General features: G+C 44.4%; 2 protein-coding genes and 1 long non-coding RNA gene across 9 annotated transcripts in view; all 3 read right to left on the bottom strand.

Moving 5' to 3' along the window:
* Positions 1-1,440, bottom strand: part of MAP3K3 (mitogen-activated protein kinase kinase kinase 3) — a 38,174-nt gene extending 36,734 nt beyond the window's left edge. For 3 of the 6 annotated variants that reach the window (XM_085523586.1, XM_085523587.1, XM_085523588.1), the window contains exon 1: positions 1,129-1,423. In XM_085523586.1, the coding sequence (XP_085379712.1) occupies positions 1,129-1,132 (4 nt within the window). In that variant the 5' untranslated portion in view covers positions 1,133-1,423. Of the gene's footprint in view, positions 1-1,128 lie in introns of all 6 variants that reach the window. The other 3 variants (XM_085523589.1, XM_015885659.3, XM_015885660.3) reach the window with 3 other exon arrangements.
* Positions 1,441-2,273: 833 nt separating this feature from the next.
* Positions 2,274-7,857, bottom strand: LOC146757280 (uncharacterized). Of its 2 annotated transcripts, none has more exons than XR_014937149.1 (5): positions 6,861-7,857; positions 6,030-6,100; positions 5,663-5,778; positions 5,152-5,309; positions 2,274-4,955 (listed from the first exon to the last, which is right to left on the bottom strand). It is a non-coding gene; the product is annotated as an uncharacterized LOC146757280 (long non-coding RNA). The 2 variants fall into 2 exon arrangements; XR_014937150.1 differs by having other exon boundaries at positions 6,048-6,100.
* A 150-nt stretch (positions 7,858-8,007) lies between these two features.
* DCAF7 (DDB1 and CUL4 associated factor 7) lies at positions 8,008-22,627 on the bottom strand. The gene is made up of 7 exons (XM_015885809.3): positions 22,262-22,627; positions 17,370-17,528; positions 16,805-16,916; positions 16,296-16,414; positions 15,462-15,671; positions 14,768-14,885; positions 8,008-14,393 (listed from the first exon to the last, which is right to left on the bottom strand). The coding sequence occupies exons 1-7, from the start codon at positions 22,397-22,399 to the stop codon at positions 14,221-14,223; spliced, it is 1,029 nt and encodes a 342-aa protein (XP_015741295.1). The 5' UTR covers positions 22,400-22,627; the 3' UTR covers positions 8,008-14,220.
* Between the last annotated feature and the right edge of the window lie 715 nt (positions 22,628-23,342).

Here is a 23,342-nt window from a genome sequence, read left to right as displayed (position 1 = left end):
TGAGAAACAAGGTGGGAGAAAGCTCAGGGTCACAGCAAAACAGTCTCTAAAAGATCTGCTCACAACAGCCTAATGAGTTTGGATCTCTCCCTTTGCAAGCAATCAGTATTGCCATTACAACACGACCGTGGAACTGTTCTTCTTCATCCCGTGCTCACGTGTTTATCAAGAGGCATCCAACAGCCCCACAAAGCAATTCCATGGAAGCTCTGCACCCTCCTGGTTGGCTGCTGTGAGTTCTGCACCATCAGGTTGGCTCCTGCAGAGATAACACTGCCTGGGGAACACCAGACATCTCTCTTTAGAGAAGAGGAGCCCACTTATAGACCTGCCCATCTACTGCATTTATACAATAGGCATTTCTTGTAGGTCTTGCTGTGCCTGGGATCGTCTCAGGGCACAAAGGGAACGGAACATCCTGCATTTGCTTGGAGTGACGTTTGCAATGCAGTTACAATATAAAGAAGTGAACATATTACATGCACAGACTGAACGCTGAGGGAGTCCCACAGCACCAAACTTGGAGGAAGAATCAAAGCTACGGCCCACAAAGCGCTGCAGGTAACAGCAGTGATTCCCCTGCCAGCAAATGAGTCAGTTCTGCTTTACAGAATCACAGAGTGACCCGGGTTGGAAGGGACCTCAAGGATCATGTAGTTCCAACCCCCCTGCCTAGCAGGGCCACCAAACATACACCTTTACTAGATCAGGTTGCCCAGGAGACCCCATAGATCCCCACAGAGACCCCATAGATCCCCATAGACTCCATAGAGACCCCATAGATCCCAACAGATCCCCATAGAGACCCCACAGATCAAGTTGCTCAAGGCCCCGTCCAACCTGATCTTGCTTTAGAAAAACTACATCGTTTACCGCTGAAAAGCAAAAAGTGAATCGGGTACCAACACCACAAAGCCCAGCCCGACTTTATAAGGCCAATATCGAGGATTTAAGACCCCCCAGCCCGACTTTCTAAGCCCAACATCCAGATTTAAGGCCCCCCCGGCCGTTCCCCCCCCTCCCTCAGGCGACGCCCCGTCTCGTCCCGCCCCCGCCCCTCATCCCAATCGCGGCCCAGTCCTGTCCGATCCTACAGCCGCCCCCATCCCGCTCACCCCCCGTTCTCACCCATGGTTGTGGGCTCTGGGCCCGCTCCGTGCGGGCGGCGCGCTGTGGTACGCTGCTGTCACCGCCGTCTCTCCATGGCGGCCGGGCCGAGGGGGAGGGCTCAGAGCCGCCGCCACATTCCCAGGCCCAAACAGCCGCCTCCTTCCGGCGGCCCCGCTCCGGGCTGCGGGTTGTGGGGCCGGGACTCGGCCGGTGCCGGTCTCTCCCCACCCGCCGCCGGCGGCACCGAGCGACCGGGCCGCGAGCAAAACAAACCGCTCGGCCGCCACCGCGCACCCGCCGCCGCCGCCTGCCAATCACAGGGGCCGACCCGCCGCTTTCAGCCAATCAGCGCCGCCGAGCCACCCACCCGACGGCACAGCCCGCCAATCGGCTCGCCGCTCAGACAGTCGCCAGCCAATCGTTGGGGGTCGTGCTGCTCGCTGCGCTGACCCCGCCTCCTCGCCCGCCAACGGAGGGGACCGGCCCTCAGCCGGCTGCCAATCAGAATGACGGGCGGCAGCGAGGCCCCGCCCACCGCTCGGACTGCGCCGCTGGGTCCTAGTGCCCACCGCTCCCGGCTCTTCTCCCTAAGGGCTCAATATGGGATGGGAAAGGCAAGGGGAAGGGGGAAAAAGGCAAGGGGAAGGGGGAAAAAGGCAAGGGGAAGGGGGAAAAAGGCAAGGGGAAGGGGGAAAAAGGCAAGGGGAAGGGGGAAAAAGGCAAGGGGAAGGGGGGAAAAGGCAAGGGGAAGGGGGGAAAAGGCAAGGGGAAGGGGGGAAAAGGCAAGGGGAAGGGGGGAAAAGGCAAGGGGAAGGGGGGAAAAGGCAAGGGGAAGGGGGGAAAAGGCAAGGGGAAGGGGGGAAAAGGCAAGGGGAAGGGGGAAAAAGGCAAGGGGAAGGGGGAAAAAGGCAAGGGGAAGGGGGAAAAAGGCAAGGGGAAGGGGGAAAAAGGCAAGGGGAAGGGGGAAAAAGGCAAGGGGAAGGGGGAAAAAGGCAAGGGGAAGGGGGAAAAAGGCAAGGGGATATGGGGAAAAAGGCAAGGGGAAGGGGGAAAAAGGCAAGGGGAAGGGGGAAAAAGGCAAGGGGAAGGGGGAAAAAGGCAAGGGGAAGGGGGAAAAAGGCAAGGGGAAGGGGGGAAAAGGCAAGGGGAAGGGGGGAAAAGGCAAGGGGAAGGGGGGAAAAGGCAAGGGGAAGGGGGAAAAAGGCAAGGGGAAGGGGGAAAAAGGCAAGGGGAAGGGGGAAAAAGGCAAGGGGAAGGGGGAAAAAGGCAAGGGGAAGGGGGGAAAGGCAGGGGGGAAATGGGGAAAGGCACGGTGCCTTTGTTGAAGTTACTTGGTATGAAAGTAAATCCACATGGATGAGCTTTAGGTACACGAGGCTGGAGCTCACTCAACCCCTCTCCTTTCATTTAGGGGTTCATATTAATGAGGATGTGGTTGTTGTGTCCTTAGAAATAGAACTGCTCACCTGTGCCATTCATTCACCTGCTGATGGGCTCCTGATGGCTCTTCCTCCTTTAACATTCCCAGCTGCCACCTCCCCTTGTGCCCATAAAGCAGAAAACATCCCTGCTAAACACAACACAAACATGCCATGAGACAGATATTAGGGCAAAGAACTGCTGTTCCTGTCCAATCTAAGCTAATAATTCTACCTCAAGCTCCATAAATCAACTCATCTTCTAAAAACAGCAGCCAGCCTTCAGCTGCTCTGCCCTGCTTCCATTCCACCTTGGGGGTGTATTTGGCATAGCAGAGGGGTTTTGTTTCATTAAGAACAAGTCCAGCTCTCCTTCCTCAATGCAATGATGGCCACCCTGCTGCTGGGAATCCCACCTTGAGCAGATGGCTTCAGCAGCTGCTTGTCTATCCAGCAGACATCTAACAGCAAGCGTGTTGTTTTCTAAATGTTTTCATGTCTGAGAGGCTGCATCAGCTGGAAAACACAGGAAGGAAAACTGGATTGGAAAGGAAAAATTGCCTAAAGTGAGGGCCAGGAAGAGTTCAGGGCATCACCAAATCATGATGATGTTATCTGGGATAATGAAAAGATCCTGCTACGCCAAATGAGACAGACAAATCAATCTGTAAAGGAATGCTTAGATCAACAGATCTGAGCCATCAAGGGCCAGAAGCTGTGCACAGAGCCAATCATCTCAGCCCTGCCTTTGGTTTTGGAGCAGAGGGTTTCCACACATATCACCTTCAAGTTCCCATCCGAAAACACAGCCCAACATTACCAGTGTTTAGGCTCATTTTTAGCATCTCTTGTATCACTCTGAAATTACAAAACTCTTTCTAGTTTTCCTGTACATTCGTGCCCAGCTGTTTGTTTTCATGCCAAGATTATCCTTTCACTTAAATTATCCTTTCCTCTTCCCTGGTGTTTTCTCTCTAAATACATCAAGAAGATAATCATATCCCATTTCAGGCTCCACTTTAATAGATGAGTAAGCCATTTTAACTCTTCTAATAACACAGTCTCTGTGGTGCCTTCCTGGTAGCCTTTTTTTGGGCCTCTATTCTAATTTTAGTTCTCTTTTATATGACAGCATCATCATATTTGCCATTAGACCAATCTTTCTAAATGCATTTTCACACTCACTGCTACCATTTAACTACTAAATAAATCCAGCCTCCTTTCCTTCACATCTACATTCACAGCTTCACACTTTCTGCTGCTGAATTTCACCTCCTGCCTGTTTCTCACTCTTCAAAGCCATCAGTTCCCTAAGATGTTCTAGTTCCCTTGTATTAGGAAAGCTCCCCACTTCTGTTCATCACCACATTTAATTATCACACTTGATTCTTTTTCTTGTGTGCCAAGGTCATTATAGAAAGGTTTTAATGATTAATTGCAGCACTAGAAGTGGAGAAACTCAGGATTAATTCCCTAGTGCATCAGCTCTGATGTCAAAACACACTATAGTCACTTTACCCTTCAGTATTTTCATCTGTCTTCCAATTCTTCCATGTTTTCATACAAAATGCTCAGCCAAAGTCCTGCTACATGAAACCCACTGAAGCCCTTTGTGCAGAAAGCTGCTTTACTTAAACAGATACCAGGCTTGCTAGTTGCTACCCGTGTCAATGAGCCAGGAGACCCCAGCAGATGGCAGGAGATGGGCACCCCAGTGCAATGTGCCCCTTCCATCCCCAGTTAACCAGAAAGCCTGGATTTCACTGAAGCTTTTTTCTTCCTTTGAAAACAGAACGATTTGTCCTTAATGGTTCATTACTCCACACACCTATCTAGCCTGACACACACACACAGGCAGACAAAAACTGCTGTTTTGCATCTCTATTCTCTTTTTAGAGACATTATCACAACACTGCCTATATACAAGTGCCATTAGGCTGTTTGAGGGGGGGGCACTGCAGACTTCCCTCCTCACATTATTTTTCCTGGACAAGCTGCTGTACCTTTCCTGAACTGCAGCTACATTTCTACCATGGAAATTTAGCAGGTGCCCATTTAATATATCTTCAGGGGTAAAGTAAGAATAATTCTTTTTTCACTTTTACTCCCTGCTTAATGCAAATTTTCAGCATAAAAATGAGGTTATTCATTTTACAGTAACACCGCAGTACAAGATGATAGTCTGTGGTTTTCCACCCAGATTTGCCCACATCCTTTTCAAGCTGCTTTTTTCCAGAAAAGAAGCTTCATTTCTGTAAACAGCAACAACAAAGCACACTTAATTCAACATAAAGTTGTTCAGACTGCTTGAAGGTATCTTATGTATCATCAGCATAGGTATTCACCCAGACTCCCCAGCAGCATCCATGTTCATAGTGAGCTCATTTGTTTTAAAGGAACTTTACAGAGGTGATTAATGCTGTCACACTGCAAAAAAGGAAGAAAAGGAAATTAATCATGAAAACAGGGATTACGAGAGTGCTGCACAGAGCCAGTGACTGGTTAGAAGTTGCACAGGAAGACTGGAGCAGCCCTTTGGGATTCAGCTCCTGGCATCTTTTCCCAAGCTCTTAATCGTTGTGCCATCATACGTTCTATTCTGGTAGCACTTTCTGAAGCATACCTGTCTGACTCAAAGAGCATCCTCTCCTTGCTATCAGATGTACTATTTCTTCTTTCCTTCCTGTTTCCCTTCTTGTTTAGGTACACACATCCTTCCTGGAGAGCTTAGCAGTCTCCAGGCTGAGCGCTGTCTCATACCAAAACTTCCTTATTGTAGATCTCCACAGCCAGAGAGTTGTGCAAAGGAGTAAATTGGTGGAGAAAGAGAAGAAAAAACTTGATAAATCTTCAGATGATGCAGAAAAGCATTCTGAAATCCTGACAGGAATCACCTCACTGGTTCCAGGCTGTTCTCATTTTGTTAATGGGTGTTCTCAGCATTATGGAAACCCTGACTGCAGTACTAATGGAAAACTAACAGAACCAGCATTGTGATCCAGCTTCAGGACAGCGAGACGCAATGTGAACTGGCCAAATCTCACCTCCAGTAGAGCACATCAACTACATGAAGCTCGGCTTTAAAAAGCATGCCTGGTTCTCCCCTTCCCCAGCCCTAGAAAATCAGCTGGTACCTGTCCGATTCTGCTGGCCAAACCACGTCTGTCCTCCTGCTGTCAGCACTCCAGCAGAGGGGGCTCTGAAGCTGTCTGGTTAAAAAGTAGGAGACACTGTCGTGGAGCGAGCAAAACTGAAGGGAAGGAAGAGGGGGAAGGATGTTAGAAATATTACATGCTTCTAGATGATGACTTGCTTCTGAGCTGGCAATCTGGACCACATATGGAGCAGCACAGGAAAAAAAAAAAGCATGAGATTAAAGCACAATCTTGTTACAGTCACGCTGTATTATAACTATTCTGTTACTGTTGAGGACATCTTTAATTTTCAAGTATTTTCAAGCCACTTACTGATCACTGATTAATTAAAGTGCTTTTCACTTACAGCTCTTAACAGCTGTACCTTGTCCAGGGTCTCACAGCAAGTCAGCCAGCCATACCAGATGTCATCTGTTCCTTAGGGTAGAGAATAGAACCTCCTGTTATTTCATCTCTACACGAATTCTTCCTCAGGACTTAATGACACCTATTTTGCCACACTGACAAGCAGCCTGTTTCTCTCATCATCTACCAGCTCCTGTATTTTTGCTCTGGTATGTCCAATTTGCAGGAGTTGTCGGTAGTTTTTCCCACAGGACTTAATTAGGACCCAAACGGGTTGCTTCCAGCTGTGTTTTATAGACTTCTAGTCTACATCACTGAAGAGACTGTGTGTCTATAGGAACAGGTGGATTTGTGTGGTTACTGCTGAGTGAGCCTCCACATCCTAATCAGCTGAAACCTTTTAGCAACCCACTGGTCCTAATGAAGGGAATAGATGGCAAATCAGTGACAACAACAACAACACGGTATGTAGATCATCACAGAATGAGAAAGACAGGTTGAATCCCTTCTGCAGGAGGGGAACTTGTTGTTGCATTTCCCATGCTGGATAAGGAGAAATTTAAAGCATTTATGCTGGACAGAAAGGACAGACTTAAATTTGACTTTAAGCAAAGAAAAAAATTGGCTTTACAATGTGTGCTACTTTTCTGCTTTAGCTACTTCCATACAGAGATGGAGATTTTTTGTCAGCTTAAAGTTAACACAGATAAAGCAGGTACTTCTCAGCACCTTTGAAGTCCAGCATTAAGTATTTGCTGCTTGAGACCTGCACAAACTCCAACTGACTTCAAACAGATGTAGGTGTGATACTATTTGAATGCATGTTATTTACCTTTATGAAGAAGAAAGCACATTCCTTCAAGCTGAAAGCTGATGCAGAGCACCTCAATATTGAAAGCAGTAGCTGGAATTTGGCGTACAGCAATTTGACTTCTTTGCTTTCATCCATTGGAGTGGAAGCTGAGGAAATGTCTTTGTGTTTGTGCTTCAGAATTCACCATGAAACAGATCAAGGATTTTGTAAATACATTTCTAGGGTAAAGACAAACAATTCTTAGAAGGAAAGCATCGTATCCAAATATGGATTAGTTAGAGTCCATATATAGCTTAAAAAACAGCACAGCATCTTTGCAGGCAACTCTTTCCATTGTGGTCACGAAGCTTACAAAGCTTTTGTTTCAAAGTTAGTACACAAAGAATTAGAGAAGAATCCCAAGTAGACCAGATGTCAGACAACAGTTTAGTTGAAGTAGAGTTAATCTAAATACTTACTGAAGACATCAGCCCTGCTCACCCAGCTCTAAGGTAAGACAACGTCAAGTTCTGCTACACTACTCCCCTTCTAGATCCCAGCTCTAGCAATGACGACAATAGTGACAGAGCCTGTAAAGAAAACACCCTTTAACAGAGGTCACCCACACACAAAAGGGACTTAGAAGCTAAATAAGAGCCTAATTACTTTGTCTTTAATTTGCTCATTTTCAGAAAGCTTTAGGGACCAATTATTTGTATTAGAAAATCCCTCTTCCAATCATCTTCAAACACAAAAAAAACATGAGGACAGATAATTACCATTTTATCTGTAGGGGAGAAATACTATACAAGGAAGTTAGAGAACATGACCAGACAACAGAAGTGTATGGGGCAACATGTGGTAACTTGGTTTTAGAAAGTAAGTGTGGGCGTATTTTTATCATTAGCCATTCCCTCCAAGCTCTTTTGTGACTGGCATCCTAACAATATAATTATTCGGAGTGACCCCTAAGTCAAGAGTAGCCAGAATAAGCAACTTAGTTTGGGTATTGGTAGGATGAGAGATATATGAAATGGCACCAGCTTTGTAAAGCAGAGTCAATAGAAAGGAGCCACCCAGCCTTTCTCAGCATTAAAACTGAAACAGGCTTCATGTCTCTTGTGAGAAGTACCTCCCTGCTCGCCCCACGGGTCCCAGGTTTAACTCACCACACAGTGAACTGCAGTCAATCTACAAATGTTCCATTTTTATTACAAAGTATGAAAGGCAGAAAATACTGTACCTAATACACAGGAGGCTGAAACTTAGAAAGAAGGTTAAAAAATCCGAGTTAAACTACATAGGGAGCAGGAAACAGCATCAAAGGGTGCAACGTTCCAATTTCAAGCCATCTCAGAAAATTACCTTCAAATTTACAGAGTTTCAACAACATGGTTCCATGACTCAGGTGTTAAAATCCATTGTAACAAAACCTTCTGTGTTTTCTCCATAAAAATAAAGGAGTAGAGACACTGCAGTTATCCATATCAACAACATACGTCTGGTGGATAGCAGGATATTAAGGATTCCTCTAGGACAGTATAGGAGCAAAGTTGCAAATCTCAACGTGGGAGGGGAGAAAAGAAGGACAGAAATAAAACTACTATTGCTTTCAGCGTATTTTAGTGAGAACAAGAAGTCAGGAATTTCATATGAATGTTTGTACAATCATGCTACAAAGATTACACCTTCAGGAAATTACCACAACAGGACTGTGAATGGAAAGAGCAGAAGGGAAAAAACACACCAAAGAAAACATCTCCTACTGACTACAGGGAACAAAAAATATGCTTCGGCGCAACAGATTTAAATTACATTTTACACTGCTAGCAACCCAAGTTTAAAAGAGGGAAAAAAAGTTAATTTTAAATAGTATATTTCATAATTCGTGTTCATCAGGTTGTCAAAAAAAGCAACGCGCTGCCTCACAGCTGCACTGTGACTCTTTCATTCACTGGTTCTTGCATTAAGGTTTGACAGACCCAACCATTACCTCGAACAGGGACGTGAGAGTCCCATGCTTCACTATCAGGAAAGCAAACTCCAAGGGATGCTGACTTGGGGCTGCACCCTGGGCATCAATATTTTCTTTGTTAGATTGACTGAAGAAGGATGAACTCGATTCTAGCTTGATGCTGAGTAACAAAAAGGACACAAAAGGTTGTCAAGATACTTGGCGAAGTTGTTTTCTGAAATGAGACAGCATCAAGCAAGTTTCACAAATGCCTTATGGAATCTGCCATAAAATGTTGGATGAGCATTTGGCTACTGGTGTTGAGGTGCTTTTTATTGCTGGTGAATGGTGCTGATGAGAAGTTCTGGAGATCTCTTCCTGATAGCAGTCAGAGGGCATGCTGAACTCTCAATATCCTCCATAATGAAACACTTCTGACTCTTCCCAGGTAAGCAGGAGACAATACAGCTGTCTCTCTAAGTAAGCATGAGAAAGTGCTCTTTAAGTGCCACGTACAAATAAATCTTGACCTCTACAAAGGTCAAGAGAAACAGGGACCATAACCCACAGTATCTTGCCCATTCCACAACAGGTTTTGGAAACCTCATTTGAAATGTCCACTGTAAGGTAAGTACATTCCTGGTCTGGAATATTGGTCTGAAAGCAGTAAGCTCGTACCAGAGATAACCTATGAGAACTGATTGGATAATGCAGCATGGACCATTCTGCCAAGCAGCAAAGGGAAGTCAAACCATTTCTGTATTTAATGGAACCATAACTTCTGCAATGTACTGAGCCAACAGCTCACTCATGTTGTCACTGATCCTTCTAAGGATGTTCTGAAAGAGTCAGGACACCATTGAACACAGGGAACCGACAGGCTCGAGGATCGAAATTGCGTCAATTTACCACCAGCAGCAACTGTTCTATCCTAAAAACGTTATCCGAAGGATCCATTTACATCTGTACACAACCAATCTGCCACCACTGCCATCGTGTTCAAACTCAAGGAGGATTTCCAGACACTGCCAAGTTCCTAAGCAAAGCAAAAGGGTGACAAGCAACACTAAATTACAAGTTCACCTTGTAAGGTTGTGCCATTCTCTAACTAGAGAGCTCCAGTTTAATATTAACAGTACTGTCAAGCGCTCATGGTATTGGTGTTTAGTAGAAACAGATAAGGGTCCACTAGATACTGACAACCATAGCCAGTTAAGGATTGCAGTGACTGTTGTATTTAACATTTTATACAAAACACAAACGGCTACCATAAAAAGACTGAGGAAAAGATGACTCTCCTCCTAATCTTACCAAAAATATACTTGTTAAAGTGCCATCTGCGAGAGAACAAAACAGACACACTCAGCTTTTCTTTAATTTACATTTAAAACAAGCACAAGAGCATCTGCAAATACCAAAATATTGGACTCCCCTCACCTAGTCCCTGGTAGGCAATGATCTATAGTTGAGACTGACGCAGCTTTCTCACTGCGACACCAGGCAAAAATAGATCTTTTCAGTATTATCTAGAACATTCAAGAGAGTAATTACAGCTAAGTTTTGAAAGGATCATTAACTTTGACTTATGAGAGGCAATGCCTCCCCTTTTAAGTACATTTCAAGGTTCCGTAAGGAACAACTTGTATTAACAGTCTCCTTTCATATCACTCTCTGAAACCACCGTTTCCTTTCTAAATAGATTGTCATAGCACTCAAATCCTTGCCTTTTAAATCCCTGCACGCAGAAGTACAAGCCCAGTAGATGCAACTGACCATAGGCCATTGTGACAATTAAGAGTTCACATACTACAACACTAACTCAACGTCCATCATCTTTCCTGTAGGTTTTCAGCCTCAACTAATGAGGTATCACATGACTGATGTATCTCCTGGTTGAGAGCCAATACACTCACAACCAGTTGCCCACACAATAGTAGAAATCTATGGCAAGCTTGGCTTCAACAGGACACAACAACCAGACAACAGCATGTCTGGAATCAATCAACTGAAGCGCTACAGAGCTATGAAGTCAGGGAAAAGTGATATTTCTGTATGAGTAGCAAAATGATACCTGGACCAACAACAGCCATCTTCTGTTTTTCTGACCTCACTGACACTCAGATTTCTCCCTCCGTGTCACTTCACACTCAGGGGATACGAGGCAGTCGTAAGCTGTTGCTCCTCATCCTCCAGAGAGCACAAAACAATACAGATCAAACACTGAAGTCGTTTTATGCATGAACTTTAGACAAAAATAATCATGCTTATGGGGGGTTTCTTACCTAACAGAACTGAATGTTAAGCCAACAAAATGAGCTGAACTTTATCTTCTGATTCACAGGCTACAGTAACAAGTCTCAAGGTTTTATTGCGTCTTGCAGATCAACTTGAACCAGCGTGCAGACAGTCAGCAGCTGCTGGCAGAAGGGCATCCAAGTCTCTCACTTCCTCTCGATATGGAAGTGCCATTTCCACTAGAGAACATCTCACCCATGAGGATTTTCATATCTTTTCAGTCATTAACCTTCCAAGCGACTTCTCTGAAAAGAAGCTATTTTAAGCAGCATCTCCCTGTTCCAAAACAGCCTCTAGTGATTTGAAATGTAATTTCATGTGAAGAATGACAACAGATGATGCCCAAAGCAACACGTTACAGATCTAGGAGGCAGATCGACCGGCTAAACAAACAGGATACACGCTTTATTTAGAACCCCCTGGAGTCTACAAAATTCCTTCACTTGCCTTTGAGTAGTTTGGAATGAGAACTCAATTCCATGTGTGAACTTCAATCAGTTTTATGAATGGAGGGACTGACACTCGTTGGGTTCACAACAGGACAGTAGTTCTCCAGCATGAGCAAAAGCTATCTGATTATTTGATGATTAGCCCTTCCATGCTAATCATCACAGCACAACAGACTCTATTCCTAGAGGAACTGACTGTGTTTGCCATTTAGTACAGCCTATGGAACCTTCTAGCCACTTTATTTTCAACTAAATTAGCTTATCTCTTTTTCAAAGAACAATTCTACAGCTGTTTAAAACAAATCTGCTCCCAAGCAGCAGGCGTGTTCATCATCTTTTAACTTATGCCACCTATGCAAGTGTGAGACTTCGAAACACAAAGACGACTTCTGGTAGTTCCCATCATTTCCCAATGCACAAATCAAATTAAGAGATTGCTTAGTACCCATTAAGCTTGCACTCCAAGCCAAAGTTAAAATCCCTCTCAGTGACACAGGACATTACACCTACTGTTTGTAATAAAACACTGTAAGTCAGTGGATGTATTCTTGAGTTTCTAAATCTCTGGATGCAATTATGTGCTGCTGCTAAGAAAACCCTAATTTTCACTTAATTCTGCATAAGTATTTTACAACTTACAACAAAATGCTACTGCAAAAGTTATAACCCAACTATTTGGCTAATACTGCTCTGATATCTAGATCACGTTACCTGTGGAACACTCTACTCTCAGCATCGCAGCTAGTATGAAAACCTATTGCCAAGCCAAATGAAGCCTGCTGTCAAAAATCCCACAGCTGAACACAGAATGTCACTGACAAAACATGAGCTTAAACTGTTAAGAGTCCTCGGCTCTGATATTACAAGAGGTGATGCAGTAATGCTGCCTCTAAGGAACTGCAAACAGGACTTGCAAGGCAGTGCTCTTCTAAGCTCCATGTCAGGAAGTCATCCGTGCAAGAACATTCTTACGTCCAGAACAACATAACTTCCCAGAGTCCATTCTGTATTGGATATTGCTTTCTGCATTAGCTTCACTGTTTCCCTGCAGTCCCTTTTCCTAACCTGCATTTCCCACACAAGCTGATGAAACACAGTTTGCAAGTGCTCTACTGTTTTTAATGCTGCCTGCAGTTGCAGGTGAATATACATCAGGTAGAAAGACAGCGCTGATCGTTTCTGACATTTCCATCAAAACTCAGCTGCTATACCCCCATGGACCAGCTACAGCTGTCATGTCTTCATTGGAAGAAGAGCACTGTGGAGCTTTTATCTCAATACCTGTGCTATATTAAGACTTCAGTACAGATTTTTATCTTGTCTAATCCACTCAGCTTTGATTGCAGTGTATTACTGTAAAGCATTCCACTATTCAAAACAGAAACAGATGCCCTTGGATGCATCTCAAATAACCACAAGGATGACAAGCACCGAACTATAGCCTCTGCGGCACTGTTTCTTTCACTTGAAATCTGTCTTCTGAGCATTACATTAGGGAATTATTTCTTTCAGAGAAACAGCTTTCATTTGGATGGTGGATGAGTTCTTCCACCTCATCTCATTCATTCAACAAGACCCGACAGTACAAAGCAAACATGTTTAGGAAAAAAAGGGTCCTCCTTTCAAGAACTCCCAGGAACACAGAACAAATGCAAAGAAGCTCCATGGCACTGGTTAACCACAAGATCTTGCTCGTGTTATCTGCTAATCAAGCAAGCTACAAAGTGTGAAACCATTTTATTTTGGTTCAGATCGTAAGCCCTCTAAGGGGAAATCATTTCATTGGAAACGTCAATCCAGAGTCCATTATTACAAATAGCATTTTTTTTCTTAAGTCATTTCCCTCAGAGGGAGCTCAAGTCATGCAAATACCTTCCGTCTGAAACCCATTACCGTTCTGTTAGCTACCACAACTGCAGGAGACACACAGTAAATGCAGTTCTTATTTAAAAATAAGGCCTGCCATAGTAGCAGCTGCCTCTAGCATCAGAGAAGTGTAAAGAAATTGTGCAACAAGTACTTGTACTTCACAGCACCAAGTAACCAGGTATTGAGAGCCAAGGCAACAGTTAGTTCTGGCAGGCCTTTACTGCCAGGGAGCCTGCAGTGTTGTTTTGTGATTTGTATCAACAAAGATATCCTGCTTTAGGTATATGGAAGTGGATCACATATCAAAAGTAAGAATTCGGGAGAAAAGCCTTACTCAATAGAAAGTTAGCCCAATATATAAAAAACATACAAATGTTTAAACAGTTTAGAGGCAGCAACAACAGGAATGATAAAGATTCCTGCCAAGGTGGCTGTTAACATTACCATCTTTTTCCCCACCTTGTTTTGCACTTGCATCTATTAAACTAGGTAGATGTGCCGCCCTGGCTAGCTGACAAACACTTGGACATACGCAGCAACTTAAAGCCTGCAAGCTTATTAACACAGTCAACAAACAAATATACAGAACTTTAACTGAGGGAAACAAAAACAAAGAAAACCAGAACCCAAAAGGTCCAAGAGGCTCAGCGTGTCTCTGCATTTTAGAGTCTTGGAGAGACAGGAGACACCTGCCATTGATTCTTGTAACAGTTTCTTGGAACAGTAGATGCAAAGCAACAACAGATACTGGCCACTTGACTTGTGTTGTTCTTACTTTAGAGGGGTGGGGAAATTATACAGCCCTGCCTCAATTAGGCATGAAGCAGTAGTGTTACACTCTCAAAATTTCCAGGCAGTTGTTGTAGCAGATAGCTATCCAGTCTGGCTGAGTTGATGCCCACTGTACATTGTTGATTTCTCCCTCTGCTGTATAGGCCAAGATAGGGTCCTCAATGGCACGAGGCATTTGCTGGATGTCCCAGATGAGAGCCTGATGGTCATCCGCTGCAAAAGAAAACGAAATCCTAAGTGGGATCAAAGCACAACAAGATGTCCATACATGGCTACTAAGAGGGGTGTAGTAAAAAGCTAGTTTGAATATAGACCTTGCAGTTCAGATAAGAAAGTGAGACAGATACAATGATAGAACTGCTCTCCAAGTAGAACTCGTACACATCTTTGGATAATTATGTCATCCAGGACAAAGTTAAAAACACAATTGGTGGAACTCAAAGTGCAAACACTTCAGAACTAAATTGCAAAATAAGTTCAGCAGCACTGAAATAAAACAGCTTAGCCAAAGGAGATGCACAGCTAGAGCACCAGGCTCACCAGCAGAGACGGTAAGAGCGTGACCAAGAATCTCTTTCCATGCTTACCTGCTGTACAAATGTGGCAGGAAGAATGAGGTGCCCAAGCAATTCCATTTACACATGCTCTGTGGTTGTTTAACCTGGCAACAGGAGTGCAGGGAACTCTGACATCGAGAATCACAACCTTCAGAAACAAAAATCAAGCTAAGTTAATAACTTGTATTTCCATCTCTCATCCCATCCAGAGAGCAAAGAGTTTTGAACTAAGGCTTTAAATACCTTCCAAAAGGATGCATTTGGCAAGCACACATTGTTCTGAAAGAACAGTTTCTAGCTGGTCAGCATGTTGTGTGCATTTCAGAAGTAGTCAGACCTCACATAGGACGCTTGTGAGTTATGAAAAAAAAAGTGACTCATGCTTCCCTGAAGCAGTTCAGGTAAAAATCTACGGTACACTGCCTGGTGCAAAGAGCTGAGAAAGAACAAGGTGACTAAAATACTCACACTTACTGTTTTATGTGAGAGCTGCTGCCCAACTGGCTCATGGAACCCTCATAAATTGACTGAAATATAGAGGGGGGCACAGAGACCTTCACATTTATAATGCCAAACTTACCTCTAGCTCCTACTGAAATTACTGCAACAAGAATTGGCCTTTCTCATGCTCCACTTACTGCACCTTCACTTTAAGAACTAAGTGTAAATGACCAAACCACCTCCCTCAAATTGCCTTGTTCCTTCTGCAGAACTACCGCCTTACCTCCATGCCATCCATGGCCATTGTGGCAAGATAGTTGGGATCCTGCTTATTCCAGCAGAGACGCAGCAATGGATGGTGTTGTGGGTCTTCATAAATTATGGTGCTATGTTCCAGATGACGGAGATCAAACATCCTCACTGAGCCATCTGCACCAACCGAAGCGAACATATCTCTCCCACCACCTGCACGGCTAAATGCTATATCATACACCTGCTCAACACCAAAACAGAAAAAAAACAACCCGGGTTTTAGTGAGCATCCTGCCTCCTAATCCACAGCTAAATGCATTTCCTATATGGACAGAAGAAATTGTTACTACTACTACTGTAATACTTTTTGTCAAATACTTGAGTTTCCTAGCAAGTTCTTAAGCCAAAGGGAGAGGAAAAAACAAGTTGTATAATTACAGGATTATTCACTGAAACAGAACATAGGTACTTTCTGGATTCAGATATTACATTAAAATGAAAGAATCCTGTAAGATGTTTATTGCCTTTGATACGCAATTGATTACAATTCCAGTTTGATTCTTCCAAAAATATTCTGTAGCATAATCTTGTAAAACAAATATATTCTCAAGTCCAGATTCTATGGTAAGTAAGCAGAGTAGTTCTGATAGCTGATAGAACAGCTTTAATTAGTTTGTAATACATTAAAACTGTATTTTACCTATAATTAATGCACCTGAAACTCATAAATCTTAATTGTGGATCATTAGATTTTTGAATGATCAGAATTCTCAAGAAAAAAAACAAAGGAGAAAGCAAAAGTTTTGTTGCTTTACTGCTTGAAAAACAAAGAAAAGCAATGTAAACAACCAAAAATATCCATCACCTCTTTGTCATGTGCAATAAGCTGGGTCTTGACGTGGCCAGAGACCAGGTTTACTCTTCCCAGAACCTGTCCTGTCTCCAGACCCCAAATAGTGCAGGTTGTGTCAATGCTAGAGGTACCTGAAACAAAAGCACTTCTTTTAGCAAAATATTAGCAAACTCGCACGATTCTCACAAATTCCACTGATGCACTAAGTGGCAATAGTTTCTGATATCTACAGATCAAAACAGCCACAAGAACAGCATACAATTAAAATCAAGAATGTCAAGCAGTCTATCAATGCATTTAAAAGACCCAAACCTTTTGGATGCTGATATGGTCTTTCACATTACACAGGTATAGAGTGTAAATAGCTTATGTCTACCTCAATCTGTGTGGAAGATGCAGCTCTGGGATGAACTTCTCCATCCCTTAAGCCTCGAGTAAAAACCAAAAAACCAAACATAATCACATTGGGACTTCACCAGACTTAATTCAAGAGCGTGTCTTCTTCATTTTGTCAGTCTCACCAAGGAGGTAAGGATCCACTTCATTCCAATCAAATGATGTTAGTGGAGCACAGAAGTCAGAGTTCTTGTTATTGTTCAGCAAACACTCCAGCCGGGTCTCTGTTTCACCCACCTTTAGGAAAAGCAAAGCATCTGACTGAAATAGCAACATCACATGTCCGGTTACACCTCCACATCCAATGTACGAGGTATTAATCCCAACACACAAGACATTAATCCCAGGTTTCTATCCTCTCAGCTTTACAACTTAAAACTCTGGAAAACACAACTGCCACCTCTATCTTCACTGAGGTGATTCAAACAGCAACTCATCACAGATCTGTTGCTCCCAGAGTCTTCATAATTCGTAACATTATTATTGCCATTAACAAAACCCAGTAAGGTATCAGGTGCTCTGACTTCATTTTATGTCTTAACCTTCACACTGCAGCAAGTGCAAAACATCTTGAAAGGACAGTGAAAAACTTGGTTTCGAGTGAAAATGAGATCAACGTGCAACACAGTTAATACCATAGTTTACCATTTCCCAAGGAGAACTTAGAATCACAGAACTGAATTTACTCACTCTCCACACACGCAGATAGTCACCACTGGTTGCCAGCAGGTCTGGATACACTCCCTTGGTGTCTGGGATCCACATGAGCTTCGTGGTGGGGTAAGGGTGATCAAAGGTGTTCCTGCAGATGAACTCTGAACTCTCTTCATCCAAACCAACAAGCTGTACCTGTACAAAACCATATTTAAAAGAAAGGATTTTTATCCAAATAATAATATATAATTACAACATTAAGATGAGAGCATTTCAGAGGGATGCCTTTTGTAACCTCAAGGACAATTAGAAAAGACCATCATGTCAGTGGAATGAGAAATATTTAAAGCTCTGCCTACAAGCCTCAGCTGGGAATCAAAGCGAAGTACACATAATCACCACAGCACTTTACTTTGAAGAGATGATCTTAAGTGAAGCAAAATCCAATCTCCTAAAGGATTAAAGACCACCCTTGTCTTTTCCATACTGCAAAGCCTTGTTTAAATGATAAACTGTTCTAGCATTATTCCAACTCATCTTTAACTGAACTGATGCTGACAGTGATGCTTCAGAGTCAGTCAAGCCATGGCTTGCATTACAACCACCAATTAAAGCTCATAGCATTGTGTTCTTAGCTATCAACCCTACACACTGAAACAGGTCACCATCAGCTATCTACCAAGCTGTCTTCAATACCACATTAAAGAATGCATTCAGTCACAACTGCACAAAACTAAAACACAGATTAACTTCATTCCAAAGTCAGAAAGTAAATGGAATTCAAACTTGAAAAATGGAGGAGAAGAAAAAAATGTTTACACAATTATTCAAGTGTTTTGTGAGAGAAGGACAAAGGAAGGAGGCCTGCTGCCAGGTTTTATGGAGCTGATCTCCAAATTAGGTGTTTGTTTTCTTAGCAGAGTAATGAGATAACACCCAGTTGTGAAAGTGAAGCAAGACAGAGCAGACAAGGAACTATCTCCACATTGCTTGGTTATGACAACACCTGAAGTCATGCTTCAAGTCCCAGACATGATGTTATTAGAAAAATATTGACATGTTAGAGAGTGTTCAGAGAACAATACAGACTGGGAGGACACGTTTACCCCAGCACTGACTGCAAGACCTAAACAGGATGAAAGCCCCACTGTGTTCAATGCTGTCCAAACACAAACTGAAAGAGGACAACCCACTACAATTAGTTTGTAAGCTTTCCATGCAGTGGCTTCCTCCTGGAGGCTGTGGCTTAACAGACTCATTCTAAGGTGTTTATCTGCACAATTCCTACATATTCTCCAATTAGCAATATGGTTAATAACCTACGTTTAAACTAGTCTGGAACTCTACTGTATCTACCAACAAGACAAGTCCTTCAGCAGACCTTCCATTGTAACATCAGCAGTTCCAAGTCCATTTAGAGATGCTCCTTACAAATGCCAGCCTTTCCCTTGTCAAACTGAAGATGCATCTCTCTGACGCTGTAATGACCCCTAGAAAACATACAGGCTGTTTTTAGAAGCTTAGCTGGATGTCTGCCTTGCACTCTTTTCATTACAGCTACTCCTTATTATGCTTCACGCAATCGTATGAACCCGCCAAGTGTCTCCCAGCCTTCTGAAGCTTTCTAACTCCTTTAGGGATCAGAAATCCTAAGCAGATTTTACAAAGGAAGCAAATTGTCCTTGGTCACAGAAAACCTTGTGGCAAGGACAGAATCAGAAGACAAGAGACTTCTAATCATTTCTTTTCCTTTGCTTATGCTGTTTTCAGCTCAACATAATATTACACAGCCATAACCAAAGCAAATCTAAAGCAGCAGAGAACTCACTTCTGTTGCTGGGAATTGAAGTCTAGGCCAGCTAAGACTGAGGAAAGGAACTGTTAGTCATGATACAATCTAAACCTTCTACATCTACCTGTAACTCATTCTGGTGGGAAAATGAGGGTGTTCAATCTCCATTGGATTTGCAATTATGCTGTGACAGTAGCCAGAAATGCCACATAATTATCTGTTCCTCCTACACACCGAGATCGGTTGCAACTGGAGGTGGATTTTCCTATCACATCTGGAACCTTATTAACATGAGGTTGATTTGCAACACTGCACATAAGTAAAAAAGTGCCTTTAATCAGCAGTTTGAAAAACTCTCTTCCCCATGATCCAAAAGATGACATTCCCTAATTATTTTAGGTGAGACAGCTCTCGCCATACCATTTAATCTGCAACATACCATTTTTGCTTGCAAGTTCTAAACCTCACAGGTTTAGAGCAACAACAGCTCCCTGGTCAAACTGCCCCACTGGATGCTCTCTGATTGAAGGCATGATGCAGAAGGTGACAGCAGGGGAAGCATGCAGCCATAACCCAGCAGCCTGCTCTGAACAGGGTGCAGCACTGCTTCCTTCTGAAGCAGATTTGAGTTCTGCCTTACAGACAGATCCTGAAATCAACCTCTCCTTGTTTTCCACAGATCATTACTGATCCACAAAGCCTGCAAAGCAGCATTAACAGCAGAACGTACAAACACCTCAGCTCCCTGCTATTACGCCTGTGATCCATGAGGCATTCTGAAGCCTGACAGCAGTTTGCTGATTCAAGAAGCTCAGGAAAGCCTAGCCTGAATAATTTTAGTCCTTTCCCCTGGAGCAAAGTCATCTCTCTTTCTGTACCAGTGATTTGATGAGCACAGGTGTAGGAGCTGAAACAAAACTCCTTTGGGGTTCAAAGAGATCTCAGCAATCAGCTTTCTTGTATGTCATACAGCTTGTTAGTGGGAGAGCTGACAGAGGTTCCAAGAGTCTGGGAGCTGGGGGCAGCAATAAGTCATGGCTTGGCAGCTGACTGAGCTGAATCCACCCAAAACAGAGGTGTAAACAGCCATCTTATGTATGAAACCTTAAGTATTTCGAGCTCTGGTAATTACTACAGGAACAGAAAAATAACCAGGAGCTTCTGCTGCAGCAATTAGAAAAGATTTAATGCACTAAGAACCATTTTAAAAATGCACATGGGAGGGTAATGAGGAAGAGATACAGCCACTTATTTGGTTAGATGTTAAGAAACCTAGAATTGCTACTCTGAACTGGTCTTCCAGGGGGAAGGAAAGAAGCCAGTTCCTTAGAACAAAACACTGCAAGGACAGAACAGAAATGACATTTGGAGCCATCAAAAGCCTTCAAAACACAAAGAGAGAGTTAAAGTGGAAGAGAGCTTCCATTATCACTTCCATTTTCCTTCCAGTTGGTGCTACTGTGTGTATTTTGATGTCAGAAGTTGCCAGTATAAAATAGAAGTAAAGAACATATCTTCACTTTTGTAGCAGCAGCATCCAGGCTGGAATCCCCATTCTCATACAATTACTTTCTTGCTTTATACCCTAATTAAATCTCATACCATTTGGTGCTTATATGGACCTGAAGTCAACACAACAAGCCATTCCCGAAGCACAGAGACCAAAAGAAGCTCAGGGGGTTATTCACAAACAGCTGGAGTTAATGCAGTACCGCACAATTCCTGTTTGCAGCAACTAGGAGTGTAAAGTTTTCAGTCTGGGAGTTGTTGCTGTTGTTTTCTTAAATAGAAAGAGTTGCTGACTCAACTGCCTTTATATACTTGAAGCCTGAAATGAAAAGCAGACCTGATCACATTGTAATTGGGAGCAACCCCCAGGGAATGATCCAAACAGAAGGATGTAAACGCAACAGAAACATACCCCTAATTAACAAGTTCCACCACTCCTAAACAAAAAAACACGTTTGGAAGGTTGTTACTTTTGCTTCTCAGAGCGCAACCTACAGAAAACATGATGGAGTTAGTCTTTAAACAAATGAAAAGTCAGCAAGCTCAGACCTGCCTGGAAAGCAGCATTCCCAGAACCACATAATGCTCACCAGCAATTCACAGAATCACAGAATGATCCGGGTTGGAAGGAACCTCAAGGATCATGTAGTTCCAACCCCCCTGCCTAGCAGGGCCACCATACGTACACCTTTACTAGATCAGGTTGCCCATGGCCCCGTCCAACCTGGTCTTGAACACCTCCAAGGACGGGGCATCCACAACCTCCCTGGGCAGCCTGTTCCAGGGCCGAACCACTCTCCTAGTAAAGAACTTCCCCCTAACATCCAACCTAAATCTTCCTTCTTTTAACTTAAAACCATTTCCCCGTGTCCTGCTATTGTCAGCCCTTTCAAAGAGTTTACTCCTCTTCTGGGAGTAAGTTCCCTTCCAGGTCATTGGCTCACATAGGAGCATCCCATCCAGGGCTGCAGCAAGGGCACTCGTTTAGCTGCTGTAAGAGATGCCAGTCTTGCCTTACCATCACCTCACCTCAAAGCCCAATCCAAAACACCAACTTCTGAAACAATTTTCTCCATTAAGCAGCCTGACAAAGCTTCAAAGCACACATGATATAAATGCACAGAACTACTTTGGCAGCACTGTTAGCTGCACACAGACTCCAGGATGCTCTACAGCTATGTCTGTTTCCTCATCTCTCTCTGCCATTCGTGTTCATCGCATGAGATGAGTGTATTAAAGGTTGCTGAGGAAGGATGGCTCAGGTGTCTGAAGGGCGTAAGCCTCCCTGCTTAGATATAGAAGGAAAGACTAAAGACACAACCTCGTCATCAGAGATAAGCAAAGGAGCCGGTGAGAGCAGTTTACAAACACAGCATCATGACAAGAGCACACTATTACTAACAGAGTCCCATACAGCTTATGTATGTACAAACTCGAGCCCAGGCCGTGAGCTTCCTGTCACGCTGAATAACAACCTCACACATTCAAGTCAAAGCTCCTGCCTGAGGAGCAGCAGCACCACCAACCCCAACCCTCGGCCTCCAATACAGAGCCCGTAGCTCAGCTCCCTGCAGCCCCCCAACCCCCTGTTACGGAGGGGCACATCCCCGGCTCGCCCCCTGCCCACCTTGTTGTTATACTCCTCTACGAAGCTGCCCAACGCCAGACGGAACCTCTTGTCCGGCCTCACGCTCCAGTTCATGGCGTACACGGTCCATGGCGCCTCGTATTTGTAGATCTCCTTCCTTTTGCCGTGCAGCGACATGGCTCGGCCGAGGGGGCCCCGCTGGGCCTGAGGGGAGCAAGCAGCGGGCTCAGCTGAGATGGGGCCTGGACTGAGCTTGGAGCGCTGGGCCCAGCCGAGGGGAAGGCCAAGGAGCGGGGACCGGAGAGAGACCGGGGCAGGCCGCGCCCCCAGGCCCGGCTCCAGAGCCCGGACACCGCGAGAGAAGCGCGAAGGCCGTTCCCGATTCGGCCCTCACACAACGGGAGCGGAAGCCACGCGATTAGCCCCGCCCTCTGCGTGCTGGTTGGCTGTGTTGATTGTCAATTAACACTTCTATTGGTTCTATTGGGTGCTACTCCTGTCTGTTTGGCCGAATTCAGGCTTGTATTGGTTACTTTGACCATCAATAACAAAGAGAGCCCGCCTCCTTGCCTGTATAACCTACCGTTGAGTTTGAACACGCCTGAGAAGGGAGGCCGCGCTCCTTCTCGACACCTGATTGGCTCCCGGGGGTCGCAGTGGCGGGAGGCGGGTTCTTGCGCCCCATATTGAAATCCGATTGGATGGAAGCGGTGCTAATCAACCTGAACCCGAGGCAGTTAAGGGCAGCCAGCCGGGCTTTCAGTTGTGTCGCGAGTTCGAGTCCCGTCTTCTCCGAGTAGCGGGTGGAGATGAGCTTATCTACAATTACATGACGTTTAATTATGGGGTTTCGTTTCTAATTGTACGCAGCGGCGTTGAGTAGTACCCAGAGCTGTGCACTGCTTCTCACGAAACGCCTGGGCATGCTGAAGCCCGGTGCCTGGCTCTAGCCCTTCCCATTAAGACCCATGGAGACCCCAGACCCAGCTCGGATTATGGGCGCTCCCCCAGCTGCTCATAAAGCCCCGAGGCCTCCTGACAATCTGGGCTGGGGCATGAAAGGGGGATGAGATGTCCCAGCTGCTGCAAGGAGCTGAAACCTGAGCCGGCTTGGATATAA

This window comes from Coturnix japonica, chromosome 24, assembly GCF_054131305.1.
Source record: "Coturnix japonica strain WE chromosome 24, WE-NBRP24, whole genome shotgun sequence".
NCBI lineage: Eukaryota > Metazoa > Chordata > Aves > Galliformes > Phasianidae > Coturnix > Coturnix japonica.
This window is presented reverse-complemented; position numbering and strand designations above follow the sequence as displayed.

What these genes read in the sequence shown, in the direction of transcription:
- DCAF7 (XM_015885809.3), bottom strand. Translation starts at nt 22,399, where the DNA reads ATGTCGCTGCACGGCAAAAGGAAGGAGATCTACAAATACGAGGCGCCA. An exon ending in AGTGGATCCTTACCTCCTTG is followed by an intron (nt 16,415 to 16,804) that starts GTGAGACTGACA and finishes CTTTTGTTTCAG; the next exon opens with GTACCTCTAGCATTGACACA. An exon ending in TGGCCATGGATGGCATGGAG is followed by an intron (nt 14,886 to 15,461) that starts GTAAGGCGGTAG and finishes TTGTTTCTGAAG; the next exon opens with GTTGTGATTCTCGATGTCAG.